General features: G+C 49.1%; 2 protein-coding genes across 10 annotated transcripts; both read right to left on the reverse strand.

The window, feature by feature from the left end:
• Positions 1-30: 30 nt before the first annotated feature.
• On the reverse strand, positions 31-4,500 carry LOC131128360 (protein-lysine 6-oxidase). 3 transcript variants are annotated; one of them, XM_058071136.1, is made up of 7 exons: positions 3,607-4,500; positions 2,186-3,514; positions 1,988-2,096; positions 1,542-1,673; positions 1,302-1,458; positions 1,143-1,238; positions 31-343 (listed from the first exon to the last, which is right to left on the reverse strand). In XM_058071136.1, exons 2-7 carry the CDS (start codon positions 2,640-2,642, stop codon positions 224-226), a joined length of 1,071 nt encoding a protein of 356 aa, XP_057927119.1. In that variant the 5' UTR covers positions 2,643-3,514; positions 3,607-4,500; the 3' UTR covers positions 31-223. The 3 variants fall into 3 exon arrangements, with proteins under 3 accessions (XP_057927119.1, XP_057927120.1, XP_057927122.1); XM_058071137.1 differs by lacking the exon at positions 3,607-4,500 and having other exon boundaries at positions 2,186-2,241; positions 2,319-2,468; XM_058071139.1 differs by lacking the exon at positions 1,988-2,096 and having other exon boundaries at positions 3,468-3,514.
• Positions 4,501-4,583: 83 nt separating this feature from the next.
• Positions 4,584-13,512, reverse strand: ddr2l (discoidin domain receptor family, member 2, like). 7 transcript variants are annotated; one of them, XM_058071133.1, is made up of 19 exons: positions 13,237-13,511; positions 12,247-12,333; positions 12,076-12,178; positions 11,916-11,991; positions 11,689-11,838; positions 10,199-10,343; positions 10,018-10,127; positions 9,756-9,941; positions 9,436-9,682; positions 9,310-9,375; positions 9,099-9,241; positions 8,933-9,032; positions 7,847-7,963; positions 7,362-7,606; positions 7,165-7,292; positions 6,902-7,099; positions 5,574-5,808; positions 5,359-5,508; positions 4,584-5,290 (listed from the first exon to the last, which is right to left on the reverse strand). In XM_058071133.1, exons 2-19 carry the CDS (start codon positions 12,308-12,310, stop codon positions 5,156-5,158), a joined length of 2,598 nt encoding a protein of 865 aa, XP_057927116.1. In that variant the 5' UTR covers positions 12,311-12,333; positions 13,237-13,511; the 3' UTR covers positions 4,584-5,155. The 7 variants fall into 7 exon arrangements, with proteins under 7 accessions (XP_057927116.1, XP_057927118.1, XP_057927117.1 ...); XM_058071135.1 differs by having other exon boundaries at positions 9,310-9,372; positions 9,756-9,945; positions 10,022-10,127; positions 13,237-13,509; XM_058071134.1 differs by having other exon boundaries at positions 9,756-9,945; positions 10,022-10,127; positions 13,237-13,509.
• Between the last annotated feature and the right edge of the window lie 4,857 nt (positions 13,513-18,369).

Consider the following 18,369-nt stretch of genomic DNA (forward strand, 5'->3'; position numbering starts at 1 on the left):
ACAGGCGACACGGCAACCATTCACTTTCAATACAACTTTATTGACTCGAAGCCAAGTCATCGTACGGAACGTAAACACGTTTATTTGCTTGAAAGACAAACGTTTATTGTTCCTTTCGTCACCTCAACACCGAAATAATATCAATACAGGGCGTTGAATATTATATTTGTTGTTTTAAAGATGAGGTTTGACTTCACAGGATGGTTCGCCCCCCCCCCACTTCTCATGAGCTGGCCCGGCACCCTGACAAGTGGGCAGCACTTCCGGTGTAGTGGACGTCACAGCGGACCACGTTGTTTTCAAAGCTGGCTTCCGGTACAGTCTGCTTGGGGTTGACGGTCACCTGAGGGTCAAAAGGAGAACCGGGTCCAACAGACTCTCAAATTCCCGTTCCACGCTGGTGTTGGCCGCTAGGGCCGAAGGGCTAGCTAGGCAGGCTAATATGTGTTTTCTGACTTTTTCGTAAATTTAGGTGTTTTTATCGTAAATTTAAAACTCTCTCCTAAATGTAGGATTTTTATCACAAACGGAATACTTTTTTTCTCCAAATTTTACCACAGAGTTCTCGTAATTTACAACTTTATTCTCGTAAATGTACGTGTTTTTTTCCCATAACTTTACATTTTTTTTTTCTCGTAAATGTACAACTTTATTTCCATTATTTTTTTTGTAAATGTACAACTTTCCCTCTCAAATTAAAAATGTATGACTTTTTATTGTAACTGTATTTTGTAAATGTACGATTTTTTTCTCGTAAATTTGAGAGAAAAAGTCGGAAATTTATGATTTATTTTTACGACTTTGTCTGCCGTAAAATTTAAGTTTATGCTTTTTTTTGTGTTGTAAAGTTGGAATTTTTCTCCCTACCTTGTAAATTTACAGGAATAAAGTTGAACATTTACAATTTATTCTTGTAAATTCACGTTTTTTTGTAAGCTTATGACTTTTTGTCTTCCGTAAATGTACAACTTTCTGCGTGCAAACGTACGTATTTTCTTGTCATGTGACTTTTCGCCAATGTATGACTTTTTTTTGTAAATTTCCAAGCTACTAATTTCCATGTACTTATTCTTGTAGCTCTCTATTCATCATGTCACATGATGGGTCTTCAACGGGAGCAATGGCGTCGGATCTTTGCGCACCTTCAGGATGTACTTCCCAGGAGAAACGTCGGTGATGTCGATCCACTGACAGTCTATGTCCGCGTTGTAGGTGTCGTAGCAGCCGGGACTCAAACCCTGCGGAGGAGGAGGATGAAGAGAAGAAAAGCAGCAGACGTGGCGGCGGCGTGCGTCCAGCACCTGCGTGTGCGAGGTGCAGGCGTAGCGTCGGTAGTATCCGGCCTCGCAGGACGTGTCCTCCAGACAGAAGCTGGCCTTGTGTCCCTCGGCCACCGCCTGGAGCGTCTTGGCGTCCAGCAGCTCGTACAAGCTGAACTCGTCCATGCTGTGAAAGTGACTGACAGGGCGGCCATATTGGATCAGCCTGTCACCGCCGGTCACCTGACTAAAAGGCAAACTAGCGCCACCTAGCGAGCGTACTTGTGACAGCTGTGCCACTCCCAGGAGTAGCGAGGTTTGCTGGGCAGGAAGTCGGATGTCCCCTGGTTCTTGACGCGCTGAGGGAACCTCAAGAGAACCCTGGTGTCGTATTCGTGGGCGGAAGACGCAGAACTGGAGGGACGAGTCGGAAGAAGGAGGTTAGCACAGAGCTAACTAACGCTAGTCACCTAAGATCATGTTCCCTACTTCAAACCACGCAACAACTCTTATGTCATGACTATACTGGACTGGACTGGACTCAACTGGACTGGACTCAACTGGACTGGACGACTACACTGGACTGGACTATACTGGAATCAACTACTCCAGATGAGACTAGACCAGAGTAGAGGGGGGTAGCAGCCTAGACTAGAAGGTACAACTAGTGGACTAGGCCTGACTAGACCGTGCTAGACGAGTGCAGAGCGTATGAGCGTCGGCGTTACGAGGCGAGGCAGTTCTCCTCGGCAGCACAGCGTAGGTTGTACATGGGGAGCCTCTGGATGTAGGAGGCCACCTGGATGTAGTAGGCGTCAGGAACCAGGTCAGGCAGACCTGTCAATCATTCCAACGCAGCGTGTGAATCCAACGGGTGAGGTCCGGGCCGCATGGCAGCAGGACAACGAGGACCGGGACCGTCTTACCGTTCTGATGGTACCTGGTTCCGTATCCGTGCCAGTGTGGGGTCCGGGTTCTGGGTCTGTAGTAGGAGTTGTAGTAGTTGTAGTACTGGTAGTAGTTGGACGCCTTGTACGGGTTGTACGGGTCGTCCCCCACCATCATGTCCTCCCGCCGTGTCGGCGGCGGCTGCTGCTGCTGCTGCTGACGCACCACGGCTCGTAACTGAGCGGCACCGCTGGCCGCGGGCGGGCGGGGGGCCGCCCGGGCCAAGGAGGTGTCGTTGGCGTGAAGCAGGAGGAGGCCGCCGCTCCTGGCGCCGGCCGGCTGATAGCGAGACGCACGGCTCAGGATGCTGAAGACCCGGCCGTTATGTCGCCATGTCAGTCCTCGCCTCGCACCCTCAGACGCCTCCTGGGACTCACTTCCTGTTGGCAAAATACACAACAGCAGCACACACGCCACGACACCCGACTCCTTCATCGTCACGCAAGATCCTCCGCTCTTCTTCTTCTCCTCCTGCAATGATGGAGCTCACCTCTCTCACCCGCTACCCTCTCTCTCTCTCTCCCTCTCTCTCTCTTCCCCCACTCTCTCTCTCTCTCTCTCTCTCTGTGGGAGGTGGACTCCAACTACTCCTATTAGTATTACTGATATATATTAATACCATAATACTAATTAAATACTAGTAAAATAATCATTCCATAATAAAGTCATATTAGAATATTCATAGGGTAATATTAAAATAATTATTTTCATTAATAAAAATTAAAAAAATATATACGTAAAATAAAAAGTAACACTAATATAATACAAAAACAAAAAAAACTGAAATACAATGAAAAAAAGTATAAAACAGACTTTATTATTTTATTAGTATTAACATTAGTTTAATATTTTTATAGCATTATTGTATTAGTATTTTAATATTTTATTTGTATTATTTTTGTTTTTGATATTTTTTTTTACTTGTATAGTAAAATCCTTATACGATAAACAATTTATATTTAAAATAGAATGATACTTTAATCATAAATAAAATATAAAAACAAAAAATGTATAAAATACCGTCCATAAAATATCAACAAAAATATGAACTACTATTAAAATACGATATTCTGTAATACTATTATAAAATTATTTTGACATTCATTTGAAATAATTAAAAAACAACCGTTAAATAAAAAAATCAAAAATTAATATTAATAAACAAAATATTAATCTAATACAATAATGAAAGCCTATTACTAATTCAGTAATTCCAATAAAATCACATCATAAAAGTGAAACAGGAAGATGTGTTTCTACCTGCTGCTTTTCCTCATGGGCGGGGCTTCCCACGTGCCTCCACTATGCTGATGAGGATGAAGAAAAAGTGGAAAACGTCTTAAAACATCGTTAAAAGGGAAGCTGGCTGATGAAAGCCATCCTCACGTAGGATTCCTACCTTTTATTGGGGCGGGAGGGGGGCCCGGGGGGCCCACCCACCCCTTGCTGGGTGCTCAGGATGCTTTTAAAAAGAAAAGCTGAAATTGAAGCACTTTCACCCCCTCGCCGGGAGCACACCAGGAATAACAACCTCGTCGTCATGCTTTGATTGACAGCACTGTTGGCCTATAGCGTTTGACTCACTAGCAAACATTAGCTACTGACGTTGTTTATGCTAATTAAGTTCGCTAATTGTTAGCATGAAGGCTCACCGTGCTTAAAATACACCTGTTGGCGTAAAGAAAGTGACGCTAAAGCAGTTAAATAAAACTATTGTCAAGTAAAGTGAATATCTTGACATTGTATGTTTCGATAAAACAACTATTAAATGTCTTAAAGGACTCCCGTGATGTGCTCGTGAAGTTAGCTAAACACTAGGCTAACACTAAAAAGTCCCTCGAGTCATCAAGCTGAGAAGAATTTCTATTTTAACGATGCCCTCGTAAAGATGAAAGGCGCAGTGGTTCGGTGGCGGTCCAATGAGTAGCAGGTGTGCGGCGCCGTAATGAGGGCTACCCCCTGGGGCGGCCAGACGATATGGCCGCCACTTTCTTACGTGACGGAAACAATGTGCGCGCTTTTACGAGCCAGGCCCGCTTCGCTCACGTGCACTCACGTTGGCCAATAGAAAATGTGTTTAATACGCACGTGACCTACCCATGACGTCGGACTGCTGGGTGTGTGGGCGGGAGACTGGAGACGATTTGCAAGCAGGAATCGGGTATTGTCTCTTAACTACCTCACTTACCTGCTAGTGCTAGCTAAATTTAAAAAAAGGGAACCCGGAGTGAGTGACTCATAAGAACTCGAGTCAGTGAAAGGACTCGACTTTTCCAATGTGAACCTGCTGAACTTGTAATGGGCGGGGCCACTAATGTCTAGCTCACGTGGTCATCGCCAGCCAATAAAAAACCCCGAATGAAGTACTTGAGAGCGTGACGCATTGTGGCGTTTATTCAAAGATGAGATTAGAAAAATGCAAAGAGAACAACATATATTAATATACACTATTGCTACTATTCTATGTACAATAAATGCACACTAAAGAATAAAGCTTGAAATGCTCGTAATAATAATAACAATAGGAAAAAGGTTCCACTTAATTCATGTTTGTGTGTCATCTGTAGAAAATGTGAGCTAGCATGTAGCATTTAGCACAGCTCTCCTCCAAGGAATGTCCAAAACTCATCAAATAGAAACATTAAAAGGCGTTAGTAGCGCATAAAAAGGGTTGATTGTTGGGTATTGCTAGCACCAATTCCAGTAGTTATTAATGTGGACGTTTAGCATCAAGCTAGTATTTACCTTTTGAAGATGCTTAGCATTGACGCTAACGCTGGTGTATTTAGCGAGGGAGGATTCCAATGTGACACACATGCGGTGCTTTACAAGAATGACGAGAAGAAGTTTGAAATGTTTCTTGTCCTTGTGGAAGGTCACAAAGCGGGTGACCGGTCCTCTGGAGGACATGTGGACACTCACAGGACAGGACAGGCTGGACCCGGTTCTCACTGGCTGACATGAGGCCTGAGGGCCTGGTACAGACCCTCAAAGGTGGGCCGGTCCGGGATGTCCCGCCTCCAGCAACGCATCATCAGCTCAAAGAGGGAGGGGGGGCACAGCGGAGGAGCATACAGGAAGACCTGGGGGAGAGAGAGTCCCGGGTGAGCGGTGGTGGACTCGCCCTCTGGCGTCTGACACGCTGCCTCACCTGTCTGCCCTGGTTCCTGAAAAACTCGCCAGTGTTGGCTATGACCTGTTCGTCAGTCAGCAGGCTGTAGGGCTGCTCCTTGCACAGCGTGAAGATCTCCCACAGGGTGACCCCGAAGGCCCAGACGTCGCTGGCCGTGGTGAACTTCCCCTGCCGAGCAACGAGCCCATGAGCCTGTGTTGCTTTGCACGGATCGGACGTTGCCCGGCGCTCACCAGCAAGATGCTCTCCCAGGCCATCCACCTGATGGGCAGCACGGCGCGCCCCTGGATGCGGTAGTAGTCGCTGCTGTAGAGGTTCCGGCTCATCCCGAAGTCGGCGATCTTGATGGTGAGGCGGCGGTCCAGCAGGCAGTTCCTGGTGGCCAGGTCTCGGTGCACGAAGTTCAGCGAGGCCAGGTACTTCATCCCCGACGAGATCTGCACCGACATGTGGAGGAGGTCTGACAGGCTGGGGGGGTGGGGGGGCAGTAGGGGGTGGGACATCCAGTGTAAGTGTCCTGCTTGAGCTCCACCCACGGGAAAATACGCACTACACACTATTCTGTGACTCAACTAAGTCTTTGAGTGCACACTTGCACACTGACTGCAGACAAACACTTAAAGGGGAAGTGCACTTTTTAAATTTTTTTTTACATTTTGGTATCATTCCCAATACTTGCGTCAAACATGAACACATATTTATTTCCTTTTTCTTTGTATTATAACAGGAAAAAATGAGTTAATTTGAGCTGGCTAACAATGCTAACAAAGCTTGCTAGGTGGCGCTGTTTGCCTTTTAGTCAGGTGACCGGCGGTGACTTACACATTGTCTTTTGAGTGCATGCCAACAGTCCTTCAAGTGCATAATTGCACACTTAAGTCTCTAAAGTGCACACTGTCATTTGAGTGCAGAGGTACACACTTGCATACTTACATGTGTTGTGTTTCGAGTGCATGATGTCTTTAGAGTGTACTTTGGGCGCATGAGTGCCCCTTTTTTACTCACACTGTGCGCGCTTGTATAAGTACACACTAGCATACTTACAATTAGTTTGAGTGCATAAGTGCATACTTTGATTTTTTTATTTTTACTGTATAATTTTTTCCTTTGAATACAGAAGTGTATTTATGAGTGCACACTAACTGTTTTGAGTGCATAGGTGCACACTTACATGAAATATTTTGCTGTGTCTCAACTGGTGCACTTACACCAAGTCTTTTGAGTGCACACTTGCACGCTTACACTCAATATTTTGCTGTGTCCCAACTGGTGCACTTACACCAAGTCTTCTGAGTGCACACTTGCATACTCACACTTGGCATTCCGACTGCAGAATGACGCTTCAGTGCACACTGTGTTACTTAGTCAGCTGTCCTTTGGGTGCATAAGTGTACACTTGCACACTTCTTTGGGCTTTTTTTCCTGATCACGGAGTCGCCACAGCGGATCTTTTTCATCCGCATTCTGATTTTCGGCTCGAGTCCTTTATATTCCGGATGCCCTTATTTTGAGTGCATACTAACTTTATCGTTTAAGTGCACAGACGTGTGGGCGGGCTCACCTGACGGAGGGGATGTTGTTGGCGTGCGTGAGCGTGCTCTCCATCTCGCGCTGCGACAGGAACATGTTGAGGTCGCCGTTCTCCATGTACTCGGTCACCATGCACAGGGGGTCGGAGGCGACGCAGACGCACAGCAGTCTGATGATGTTGGGGTCGTTGAGGCGGGACATGATCTTGATCTCCTTCAGGAAGTCGTTCCTGCAAGGACGCGGCACGTCAGCGTCAGCCCGGCGCTTCTGACCCGTGCGGGGGAAGCGGCGTACCTGGCCTGGCTGGTGGCGTCCGCCCTCAGCTGCTTGACCGCCACCAGTGCCGCGTGCCCGTCTCTGTCGGGGAGGGGCGCCCCCTCCCCCAGGAACTCCGTCAGCCCCTCGGCCTCACACAGGTGCACCTGAGGACGGCCCTGCCGCTTAGCGCCTTCGCCGTAGCGCCCTGAGGATTAAAACGTGCGGACACCTACCTCCCCGAACTGCCCCTCCCCCAGCTTCTCCCTGAAGATCAGCCGCTGGCGCGGGAACTCGGAGGCGGAGATGTCCTTCCTGGTGAGCGAGTCCACGGTCAGGGCGGGCACGGCGTACATGTTGCTGCCTGTCACGCCCTGCAGCCGCACGATGTCCGTCTCCGCGTAGTGGGGGGCGTTGCTATGGAAACACTGGTGCGGCGTGCACTGGGTGACGTCGGGCTCGGCGTAGCCGCCCCCGCACGCTGGCAGGAAGAAGCGGCCGATAAAAAACGTGACCACATCGCTTGGCAACAACGCTAACAAACCTCTCTTCACCTTCAACGGCGGCGTCATGTGACAGGAAGTCGGCGTTAGGAAGTCAGAGGGAAGGTTACTGAGGTGGACAGCCGGAGGAAGAGGACCAGAGGAAGACGGAAAAGGCCGGAAGATGATGAAGAAGACTGCCAATCAAGAGTCAAGTTGGGGGGGGGGCGCTCGCTCACCTGATGCTTCCGCACTCTGGGAAAGTTCGGGTAGTTTGTTTCTCAGCGCTGCCGGGTTCTGGTACTGAGGGTCCAACAGGAACACCCTCTCGTAGTGAGGGTCCGTTTGGGCGGGGCCTGGATGGGGAAAAACAAAACACAGCTGGGGAACGTTCCTCGCGGGAATGCCGATGACGTCGTTCCTGCGGGCCAGCGGTGGGGGCTCAACCTCAAACACGGGATCAAACACGCTGAGATACTTCGATAAGTATACACCACATGGTGTACTTTTACACTTACCACCATCTTCTCCCCTATCAATGGCAACCACTCAACTTAGCCCCTCCCCTTCCGCTAGGAGACAAGATGGCGACTACTAGTGCAACATCCGTGTACTGACAGTGCACTGCATTTTACCGTACCTGACACACTTATGCACTCAAAAAGACTACATGTAACTACACGGGTGTCCACTCGTCAATTCAAAGAGCACATTGTAAGTACACTTAAGCACTAAAAAGACTACCTAAGTAAATATGAATACTCAAAAGTACACAAGTGTCCACTTATGCACTCAAAAACCTAGACACACTTAAGTAGTTCTAAATACTAAGTACGTGCAGAAGTGTTCACTTACACAAAAAAAAACCCCAAAGACAAGAACCCAAGTACACACTTACGTATGTACTCAATAGACTAAAAGGACAGAAGAGTCTGCGTATGCAGTCAAAGGACTAAGTAAGCACACAAGTACACACTTGTGTACAGCACGAAAAGACTAAGTGTAGCCCCCACAAGTGTCCACTTATGCACTCAAAATTCCAAGTACACAAAAAAAAGTACAAAAGTGTCCACTTATGCACTTAAAATACAAAGTACTTATGCACTCAAAAGAGTACATAAAAAACTGCCCTCTCATGCACTCCAAATCCTAAGTACACACTTATGCACTCAAAAGACAAAGTGTCCACAAGTGTCCACGTGTGCACTCCAAATCCTAAGTACACACTACTCATGCACTCAAAAGAGTAAGTACTAAGTAAGTGGGGAAAGAAAGCAAGCGTAAGTGCACAAGTGCACCAATTGAGATGCGTGATTCCGCTATACCTGCAGAGCGGGGCGGCACAGGGGGGGTCCGCAGGACGATGGTGTCGCTGCAGGAGGACAGTCGGACCCTCACCTCCTCGCCGAGGATGGTGCGCGGCGCCTGCGGGGGGGCGGAAAGGAGGACGTCTTCACGCGGTCCGAGCTTGGCGCACTCGAGCGTGCTTACCTTCTCCAGAACCTTGCACACGTACTGACACCACAGGATGAGGAAGATGATGATGACCAGCAGCAGGATGATGGTCACCAGGCAGCCAATCAGAATGGGCGTCTTGCCGTCGTCGGGGGCGTCGCTGGCGGACGGATTGGTGGCTGAGGGGATAAACAAGATGGCGGATGAGCGCATTTCTGTGCACGGGGAGGCGCGTTAAAGGTCGTACCGGGCGTGGCCGTCACCGTGGCGCCGTCGCTGGGCGATGGCACCGTCACCGCCAACATGGAGTCTTCTGAGGGCAAAGGGGAGGTCACAAACGTGGGGGCGGGGAGATGAAGAACATGTGCGTTACCTGACTGGAAGGAGATCTCGCTGAACATCATCCACACGTCGGCAAAGCCAAAGCGGCACCGCAGGGAGGCGGCGGCGCGGCGGTGGAGCGGCACGGTGACGTAGCGGGCGCTCGGGTTGCGGTCGTCCAGCACCGTGTTGAAGACCGCAGGCTCCGCCTCCCAGCCGGCGACCAGCCGGGGCTTGAACCAGCAGGAGACGGAGGAGAAGATCTTGACGCCTCGAGCGAACATGTTGTTGCAGTGAACCTGCACAGGAAGTGGATGCGCTCAGCCGCGGGAGCCTTTCCTCCTTTCAAAGTAAAAGCAGAGCGGTGGAGACCTTCATGGAGGTGAAGTTCCTCTGCCTGTCAAACACAAACTCCATCTCCACGTGTCCCGCCCCTCCCAGCGAGTCGTTCCTCCAGCCCAGGTAGTCGTAGCCGGGCCACACGTGGTACTGACGCGTCACCAGGAAGTCATCGAGGCCCGTCACGCCGTCCGTCAGCTGGCCGAGGCCGGCGAACAACTTCCTGTTGGGACGACACAGCCGAGTGAGAGAGAGACGCGACGCAGCGCACGCTGAAGCCGTCGGAGCGTGTGACCCGCCTGCTCTCGTGCACGCCGTCGTAGGTGGAGTCGTTGAGGCTGGCGGTGGGAACGCCCGCCGCCATCATCAGCTGACCTTCAGGGGCGTTGTACGAGATGAGACCATCTGGGCGGCGGGAAGGAAGGAGAAGCGTCACCCCTCGTCACTTTCCGCCGTGGCGTGTGGGCGTGTCTTACCCTCCCACGGGCAGCCGTACAGCTCCGCCCTCATGCAAACGGTGGACAGCTCCGTCAGCGGGATGAGGCGCACCCAGCGTGTGACCACGGGGGGGTGGAGGTCGTTGATGACGGGCTCGTACGCGTTCTTGTTTCCCTCCATCACCTGCGACACACGCAAACCTTTCACTTCCCGTCTCCTTCTTAAACCCCGCCCACTAAGTGCACACTAAGCCAGGTCTTTTGAGTGCATAAGTGCAAGTGCTTGTGTACTTAGTTATTGAGCGTATGAGTGCACATTTATGTACTTGTGCCCACATAGGTACTAACGTAGTCTTACACTTAGACTAAGGATAAGTACACACGTGAGTGTACTTAATAATGTAGTCTTACACTTAGACTAAGATTAAGTACACACGTGAGTGTACTTAATAACGTAGTCTTACACTTAGACTAAGGATAAGTACACACGTGAGTGTACTTAATAATGTAGTCTTACACTTAGACTAAGATTAAGTACACACGTGAGTGTACTTAATAATGTAGTCTTACACTTAGACTAAGGATAAGTACACACGTGAGTGTACTTAATAATGTAGTCTTACACTTAGACTAAGATTAAGTACACACGTGAGTGTACTTAATAATGTAGTCTTACACTTAGACTAAGGATAAGTACACACGTGAGTGTACTTAATAACGTAGTCTTACACTTAGACTAAGGATAAGTACACACTTGAGTGTTTTTAGTCTTTCATACTTACACTGAATATTTCAATGCATACTGCATGTATAAGTGCACACTCGTATACTTAAATTCAGTTTTGAATGCATACCGACTTTCTTTAGCGTGTGTGAGTGCACATTTGCATACTTACACTTGGCTTTTTTTTTTAATTCATACTGTCTTTTGGATGCAAAAGTGCACACTTTTGTACTTACATTTAGTTTTGAATGCATCCAGACTTTCTTTCGAGTGCATGCACACTTGGCTTTTTTAAACGCATACTGCCTTTCAGTGCATAAGTGCACACTTACAGTTACTCCTATGAGCATATGAGTGCTTATGTACTTGTGCCACGTAGGTACTAACGTAGTCTTACACTTAGACTAAGGATAAGTACACACTTGAGTGTTTTTAGTCTTTCATACTTACATTGAATATTTCAATGCATACTGCATGTATAAGTGCACACTCCTGTACTTGAATTAAGTTTTGAGTGTGTGAGTGCACATTTGCATACTGTCTTTTGGGTGCATAAGTGCACACTTTTGTTACTTAAGTTGTTTGAGTGCGCACTTCAGTTGAAGTACTGAAGTGTTTAAGCACAGTTGTACTTGGACTTTTGTTCTTAAGTGTGCACATTCTTACTTACAGACTGCACTTTCAGTGTGTAAGTGTGTCAAACTGCGGTAGACGAGCAGAGGAAGAGTGACTATCATGCCGATGTCTATCATGCTAATCGTGTGCTAATTCGTACCTTTTCCCGCCCCCTCCCACGCACACTCACCATGTTTCCCAGCCGGTCCCTCCAGGACTTCCAGTTGACGCCATCCCTGCTATAGTTGAGGCTGTAGGCGCGGGCGAACTCGATGCCGTTCCTGGCGTATCGACCCTGAGTGGCCACCACCGTCAGGAAGGTGAGACGCCGCAGGTCCACCTGAGCGCACGGGGACGGACACGTGTCGTGCTGCGTCCACATTCCACATCGGCGTGAAGAGAAAAGACGAGTCAAACCTGCAGGAACTGAGAGTCGGAAGCTTCCAGCTGGCCTTCGGGACACCAGGCGCCGTCGCCGTCCTCACGGTTCAACCTGTGGCGGCGACGTTAAAAGGGTGAGTCCACGCTCAAACAACATTTGAAGAAGAATCATGAAGAATCATCAGAGGAGGGCGACCTGGCGTACTGCGCTCCTGTGGTCTCGTGCCATCGGCTGGAAGCTGTGATGTCATCATCCTGGATCCGCCCATCCTCCATGCCCAGGGCATAGCGACAGTGTGCTGAAACATGCAGTCGCCGTTGGTCGGTCTGAGTGTGCACATGTGTGTGTGTTTGTGTGTGCGTGTACCTGGATCAATCTGTGCGAGGGCTGCTGTGGCGTGAAGGATCAGCAGCAGCAGGAGGAGGTGCATGATGCTCCACACACGCTACATCTCTATCAGCACAAGCAACAACGCTGCGGTCACTTCATTAGGAACACCTCTTCTTCACTGGGTCCGTACCCACTTTGTCTTTTGAGTGCGTAAGTACACACTTTTGCACTCAGCCTTCATCTTTTAGGTGCATAAGTACAGTACACACTGTTTACAACAACGCCATCACGTGACCAACACAGATTAGCATGTCGGTCAGTGGGGCGAGGAATAAATTAGCATACCGCTATGTGGCGTCTAGTACCCGGGGAGCGTCGCCTACGGGGAGCTTTGCGTCGGCATGTCCGGAATGAGAGGAGGGCCGGGTTTTAGACAAGTCGGAGCACATAAAACATCTTTGTTTGGGTGCTCAGCGGCGGAGGATACAACACCTTATGTTAGCTTGCTCATAAGTTAGCTTTAGCTTCCACTCCCACACGATGCTAACATCAATACACTTCAAATGTTTGGTTATGTATCCCAGAATGCACCGGGACGAGACTGATTTTGACTAAAACTACAAAAAAAACATCGCACAACACATCCTGTTGTGGTGAGTCACGTGACATTTAAACAACAACGTTAGCTTACATGCTAGGGACAAGCTGCCTCATGTTGTGTTAGCACTAGCACGCTAGCTCACGTTTACGGTGTATCCACACACGTTAGCGTAGCTTCTTTAGCTTCTCACCGTGTGTTTGTATGGCTAAAATGACGTCACGGTGACGAGTTAGCAAACAACACCACTGACATCAGGCCGGGCCGTGCTCGTGCACGCTTAAATTCCATGAGCGCGCGCGCACGCCAGCAAACTTTTCACGCTCCGCTCCGTCAAAAAAAAACGTGACGTCACACTCCTCGCCGGCTCCCTCACTTCGAGTTCTTACGTCATCACTTTTCGCCTTTTATCGCGCGTCTTTTCTTACCTGTCCTGGCGCTCCTCGGCGGCAGCGACCTCCCGTGCGCGGCCCCCAAGCTCGAGTGCGCGCCCACCGCGGCCGCTCGCGTGCGTGTCGTCGTGGTCGTGGAAGGGGGGGGGGGGCACGCGCGCGTGGACGTGGCGGCTTCTGCGGGGAGTTTGACGAAGGAGTTTGTCAACACGGAAAAGTTTTGTTGTTCGCTCTTGACTAAAAAAGTGTCATGGAGGACAAACCGCTGCTTCGCTAGCAAGACAAGAGGAAAAAAAAAACATCACTACGTCACTTCCTCTTTCTGAGGCGGCGCCAAGAGAAGAAACCGGAAGTAGTTTTGTGTCTTCACTTGAAAACACACGCTGCTGTGACGTCAGCTGACAGCTCAAACTCTGAATTGTACTTTGAAAGCAAACCTTTGTACAGCTGAACATTTTAATAAAGTTTTACTTCATTTGAAAGACGCCTTTTAGGACTTTTGACTGGTCACTGTGCTTGTTTGACGCTAGGTGGCAGCAGAGTGTCACGTTGAGGGCGTATTGTGATGTCATCATTGCTTTGGGCACATTTTGCACACCTTATGTATTCATTTTTGGAAGATTAGCTTGGGGAAAGAGTTATAATATTATTATAAATAAAGAGTGAAGTTGATATGAATAAGATGTGAAGCTAAGACGTCCTGTTAGCATACTGCATTTGCATATAGTATGAATGTCCCCCGGGAGTAAAGAGTCATGTGTGTTGTGGTGTAATGTCTAGTACAGTCTAATGATTTAATGATTGGTGTGAGTTGCCTGCCAGACAAAAGGAGGGGCCCGGCGCTGACAGGCGAGGACATGTTTGTTTTGGATCATCAATGGGGTATTCTCAGCATATTCGTATCACCAAGGTGATAAATCAACATTTTATTTTCCTTGTCTTATCCGGCGACAGCTTGACACGCTGCTGAGTCATGTTTAGACGCTTCGCCGAGCGCTCCTTTTCAGGGCAAAACACTTCCTGTTTGCGCTCGGGCTGAGAGTTTTCATTCTTTCAAAACGCTTCCCTCCGGGGCCACACGGGCTTTCATCACCTTTGTAATGAGAAGAAAAAAGAGAGGAATTCCAGTGTGCTTTGTGGACCAGGGAGCGCCCAGGGTGTGTTTGAGTCCTTCGCCTGCCTGCCTGCTGTTGAGCAACACTGCCAACCAACATACCTGGTGGGTTCAGCCCCAGCTTGTGCCAAGGACGTCTTTGCTACCCGCTAAGGTCATGTCACATTGTGTCAGACGTGTCCGAGCGGCGTTCCACACCGGGAATACTTCACATTCCTCACGGGATCTTCTCACGGAATTCCTCACCAGTCAAACATCACAGGCATGCTGGACGCATGCAAATACGCTGACACACACTCTCATCACGAATGCTGTTGTTCTGTTAGCTTGCTGGAACGTTAGCATGTTCTTCCAGGCTACTTCATCACGTTCCTCGGAAGCCGGTTGAGAGACTCAAAGTCCCAAGGCCTCCTGCCGGTTAAAGGGGCCTTGAACACTCCCAAGAGATGGTCACCGTATCTGGAAGGGATCGTCCAGCCACCCTATAGGTGCCACCCGAGGTACTTAAACTCCTCCACCAGGGGCTGGATCTCATCCCCAACCCGGAAACGGCACTCCACCCTTTTTTCCGGGAAAGAAAAATGGACTCCCACTTGGAGGTCCTTTGCAGAATTCAAAGACCCAATCCTGCAGTCACCAAACCAGACGCCCTAAACACTTAGGCCTACTGCCTACTGAACTCCGTCCGTCCCTGGAGAAGTCCAACCCTCGCAGGAAACGAGTTGGAATTACGGCTGGAAATGTGGACCAACCTCTACTGGTCATTCAGGGTCCGAACCACCTGATTTAGGTGGTCGGGTACCTCATACCACCAGAGTACACCTGACAGGATTCCTTGAGAAACACTGTTGGTATAACCGTACAAAACACATGTAGACCGGCAACATGTACCAGGCTCCAAGACTGGTCATTCAGGAAGTGAGCCACCTGGATTAGGTGGTCGGGTACCCCATATTCTTGGAGTACCCCCACAGGATTCCTCGAGGAACACATTCAAATGCCTTCTCCAAGTCTGCAAAACGCATGTAGACTAGCAACCAGTCGTTCAGGTAGTGGACCACATGAATTGGGGGTGTGGTAACCCCCCCCCTCTTGGAGTACCCGCCACAGGATTCCTAGAAGAACTGAAGGCCTTCTCCAAGTCCGCAAAACACATGTAGACCGGCAATGCAAGTTCTAACACCAGTCATGCAGGTAGTGGACCACCTGATTTGGGGGTCTGGTAACCCATACTCCTGGAGTACCCGCCACAAGATTCCTAGAAGAACTGAAGGCCTTCTCTAAGTCCGCAAAAGACATGTAGACCGGCAATGCAAGTTCTAACACCAGTCATGCAGGTAGTGGACCACCTGAATTGGGGGTCTGGTAACCCACCCTCTTGGAGTACCCGCCACAGGATTCCTAGAAGACCACAACTTAAGGCCTTCTCCAAGTCCGCAAAACACATGTAGACTAGCAACCAGTCGTTCAGGTAGTGGACCACATGAATTGGGGGTCTGGTAACCCACCCTCTTGGAGTACCTGCCACAGGATTCCTAAAAGAACACAACTGAAGGCCTTCTCCAAGTCCGCAAAACACATGTAGACCTGCAATGCAAGTTCTAACACCAGTCATGCAGGTAGTGGACCACCTGAATTGGGGGTCTGGTAACCCACCCTCCTGGAGTACCCGCCACAGGATTCCTAAAAGAACACAACTTAAGGCCTTCTCCAAGTCCGCAAAACACATGTAGACTAGCAACCAGTCGTTCAGGTAGTGGACCACATGAATTGGGGGTCTGGTAACCCCCCCCCTCTTGGAGTACCCGCCACAGGATTCCTAGAAGAACTGAAGGCCTTCTCCAAGTCCGCAAAACACATGTAGACCTGCAATGCAAGTTCTAACACCAGTCATGCAGGTAGTGGACCACCAGAATTGGGGGTGTGGTAACCCACCCTCCTGGAGTACCCGCCACAGGATTCCTAGAAGAACTGAAGGCCTTCTCTAAGTCTGCAAAAGACATGTAGACTAGCAATGCAAGTTCTAACACCAGTCATGCAGGTAGTGGACCACCAGAATTGGGGGTCTGGTAACCCACCCTCTTGGAGTACCCGCCACAGGATTCCTACAAGAACACAACTTAAGGCCTTCTCCAAGTCCGCAAAACACATGTAGACTAGCAACCAGTCGTTCAGGTAGTGGACCACCTGAATTGGGGGTCTGGTAACCCACCCTCCTGGAGTACCCGCCACAGGATTCCTAGAAGACCACAACTGAAGGCCTTCTCCAAGTCCGCAAAACACATGTAGACCTGCAATGCAAGTTCTAACACCAGTCATGCAGGTAGTGGACCACCTGAATTGGGGGTGTGGTAACCCACCCTCCTGGAGTACCCGCCACAGGATTCCTAAAAGAACACAACTGAAGGCCTTCTCCAAGTCCGCAAAACACATGTAGACTGCTTGGGAAAAACCCTGCCAAGATTGTTGAGCCGGTCTACAGTTCTAGGACCAGAACCAAAACCTACTCTACTCCTGAATTTAAAATCCAACAGTCTGACCCTCCAGCCCAGAACCTTCAAACAGCCTTAAGGCTGAGGAGTTGGAAGTCATGTGGACCAAGACACATCCACCTGGTGGCCTCACGTGGCCCCGCCACTGACCAGGTGGGTTGGTTACGTAACGTAACGTAGTAAAAGTACAATCTGGTTGTTGTTGATTAGATTATGTAACAGACGCGTGTTTCCTGTTTCCTGATGGCGGCCATGAAGTCCATGCTTTCATTTTCAATCCAGGCTGTTCAAAATTCCAAACAGGTTTGTGGTCCCTGGAATGGGACACCGTGAGGCCTCGGTTCTCGGTGCTGCCGTTCCTCTTCCAGTCTAACGCAGCCTCGGAAAATCCCACTCCTCCTTTCCTACTTTCCTCCTCTGCTCGTCATTTCAGCCTTGGCTTTCCCGGCTGGAAGCGGCCTGCAGCCCACGCAGCCGACCCTGACTCACGGCCCAGGAATGAGGAATGGGAGGAGCAGGAGGAAAGGGGGGAAGCTGGGGGGAGGGGGGGGGGGGGTCAAACAGAGTTCCGTGTCATCCTTCCTTGTCCTTTGTTTCATGTCCTTTGTGCAGCGCATGCTTGTCATGTGACCTTTTCTTTGGACCTACTATGGTCTCATAGGTCCTACTATGGTCTCATAGGTCCTACTATGGTCTCATTGGTCCTACTATGGTCTCATTGGTCCTACTATGGTCTCATAGGTCCTACTATGGTCTCATAGGTCCTACTATGGTCTCATAGGTCCTACTATGGTCTCATAGGTCCTACTATGGTCTTATAGGTAGGTCCTACTGTGGTCTCATAGGTCTTACTATGGTCTCATAGGTCCTACTGTGGTCTCATAAGTTCTACTGTGGTCTCATAGGTCCTACTATGGTCTCATAGGTCCTACTATGGTCTCATAGGTCCTACTATGGTCTCATAGGTCCTACTATGGTCTCATAGGTCCTACTATGGTCTCATAGGTCCTACTATGGTCTCATAGGTCCTACTGTGGTCTCATAGGTCCTACTGTGGTCTCATAGGTCCTACTGTGGTCTCATAGGTCCTACTATGGTCTCATAGGTCCTACTATGGTCTCATAGGTCCTACTATGGTCTCATAGGTCCTACTATGGTCTCATAGGTCCTACTGTGGTCTCATAGGTCCTACTGTGGTCTCATAGGTCCTACTGTGGTCTCATAGGTCCTACTGTGGTCTCATAGGTCCTACTATGGTCTCATAGGTCCTACTATGGTCTTATAGGTCCTACTGGTCTTATAAGTCCTAGTTGTACTTGTGACCTTGAGACATGACCTCATACAGGAAGTTACATGAGTGGCATGAAGGAATGATTCATGTACTAACATTCCTGCTATTACTCACATTTTAGGAAACACTACACTAATATATACCAATATACTAATATACACCAATATACTAATATACACCAATATACTAATATACACCAATACACTAATATATACCAATACACTAATATACACCAATACACTAATATACACCAATACATTAATATACTAATA

The sequence above is a fragment of the Doryrhamphus excisus genome, chromosome 4 (genome assembly GCF_030265055.1).
Source record: "Doryrhamphus excisus isolate RoL2022-K1 chromosome 4, RoL_Dexc_1.0, whole genome shotgun sequence".
Classification (NCBI taxonomy): Eukaryota; Metazoa; Chordata; class Actinopteri; order Syngnathiformes; family Syngnathidae; genus Doryrhamphus; species Doryrhamphus excisus.

Excerpts from the sequence above, each read along its gene's own strand:
- LOC131128360 (XM_058071136.1), bottom strand. The coding sequence starts at position 2,642 with ATGAAGGAGTCGGGTGTCGTGGCGTGTGTGCTGCTGTTGTGTATTTTG. Across the intron at positions 1,674-1,987 it reads GAGGAGAACTGCCTCGCCTC|TTCTGCGTCTTCCGCCCACG; the intron begins GTAACGCCGACG and ends TCGTCCCTCCAG. Across the intron at positions 1,459-1,541 it reads GAGTGGCACAGCTGTCACAA|TCACTTTCACAGCATGGACG; the intron begins GTACGCTCGCTA and ends CCGCCCTGTCAG.
- ddr2l (XM_058071129.1), bottom strand. The coding sequence starts at position 12,310 with ATGCACCTCCTCCTGCTGCTGCTGATCCTTCACGCCACAGCAGCCCTC. Across the intron at positions 9,033-9,098 it reads TGTGCAAGGTTCTGGAGAAG|GCGCCGCGCACCATCCTCGG; the intron begins GTAAGCACGCTC and ends GCCCCCCCGCAG. Across the intron at positions 7,607-7,846 it reads CCAGAGTGCGGAAGCATCAG|CGTGCGGGGGCGGCTACGCC; the intron begins GTGAGCGAGCGC and ends TCTTCCTGCCAG.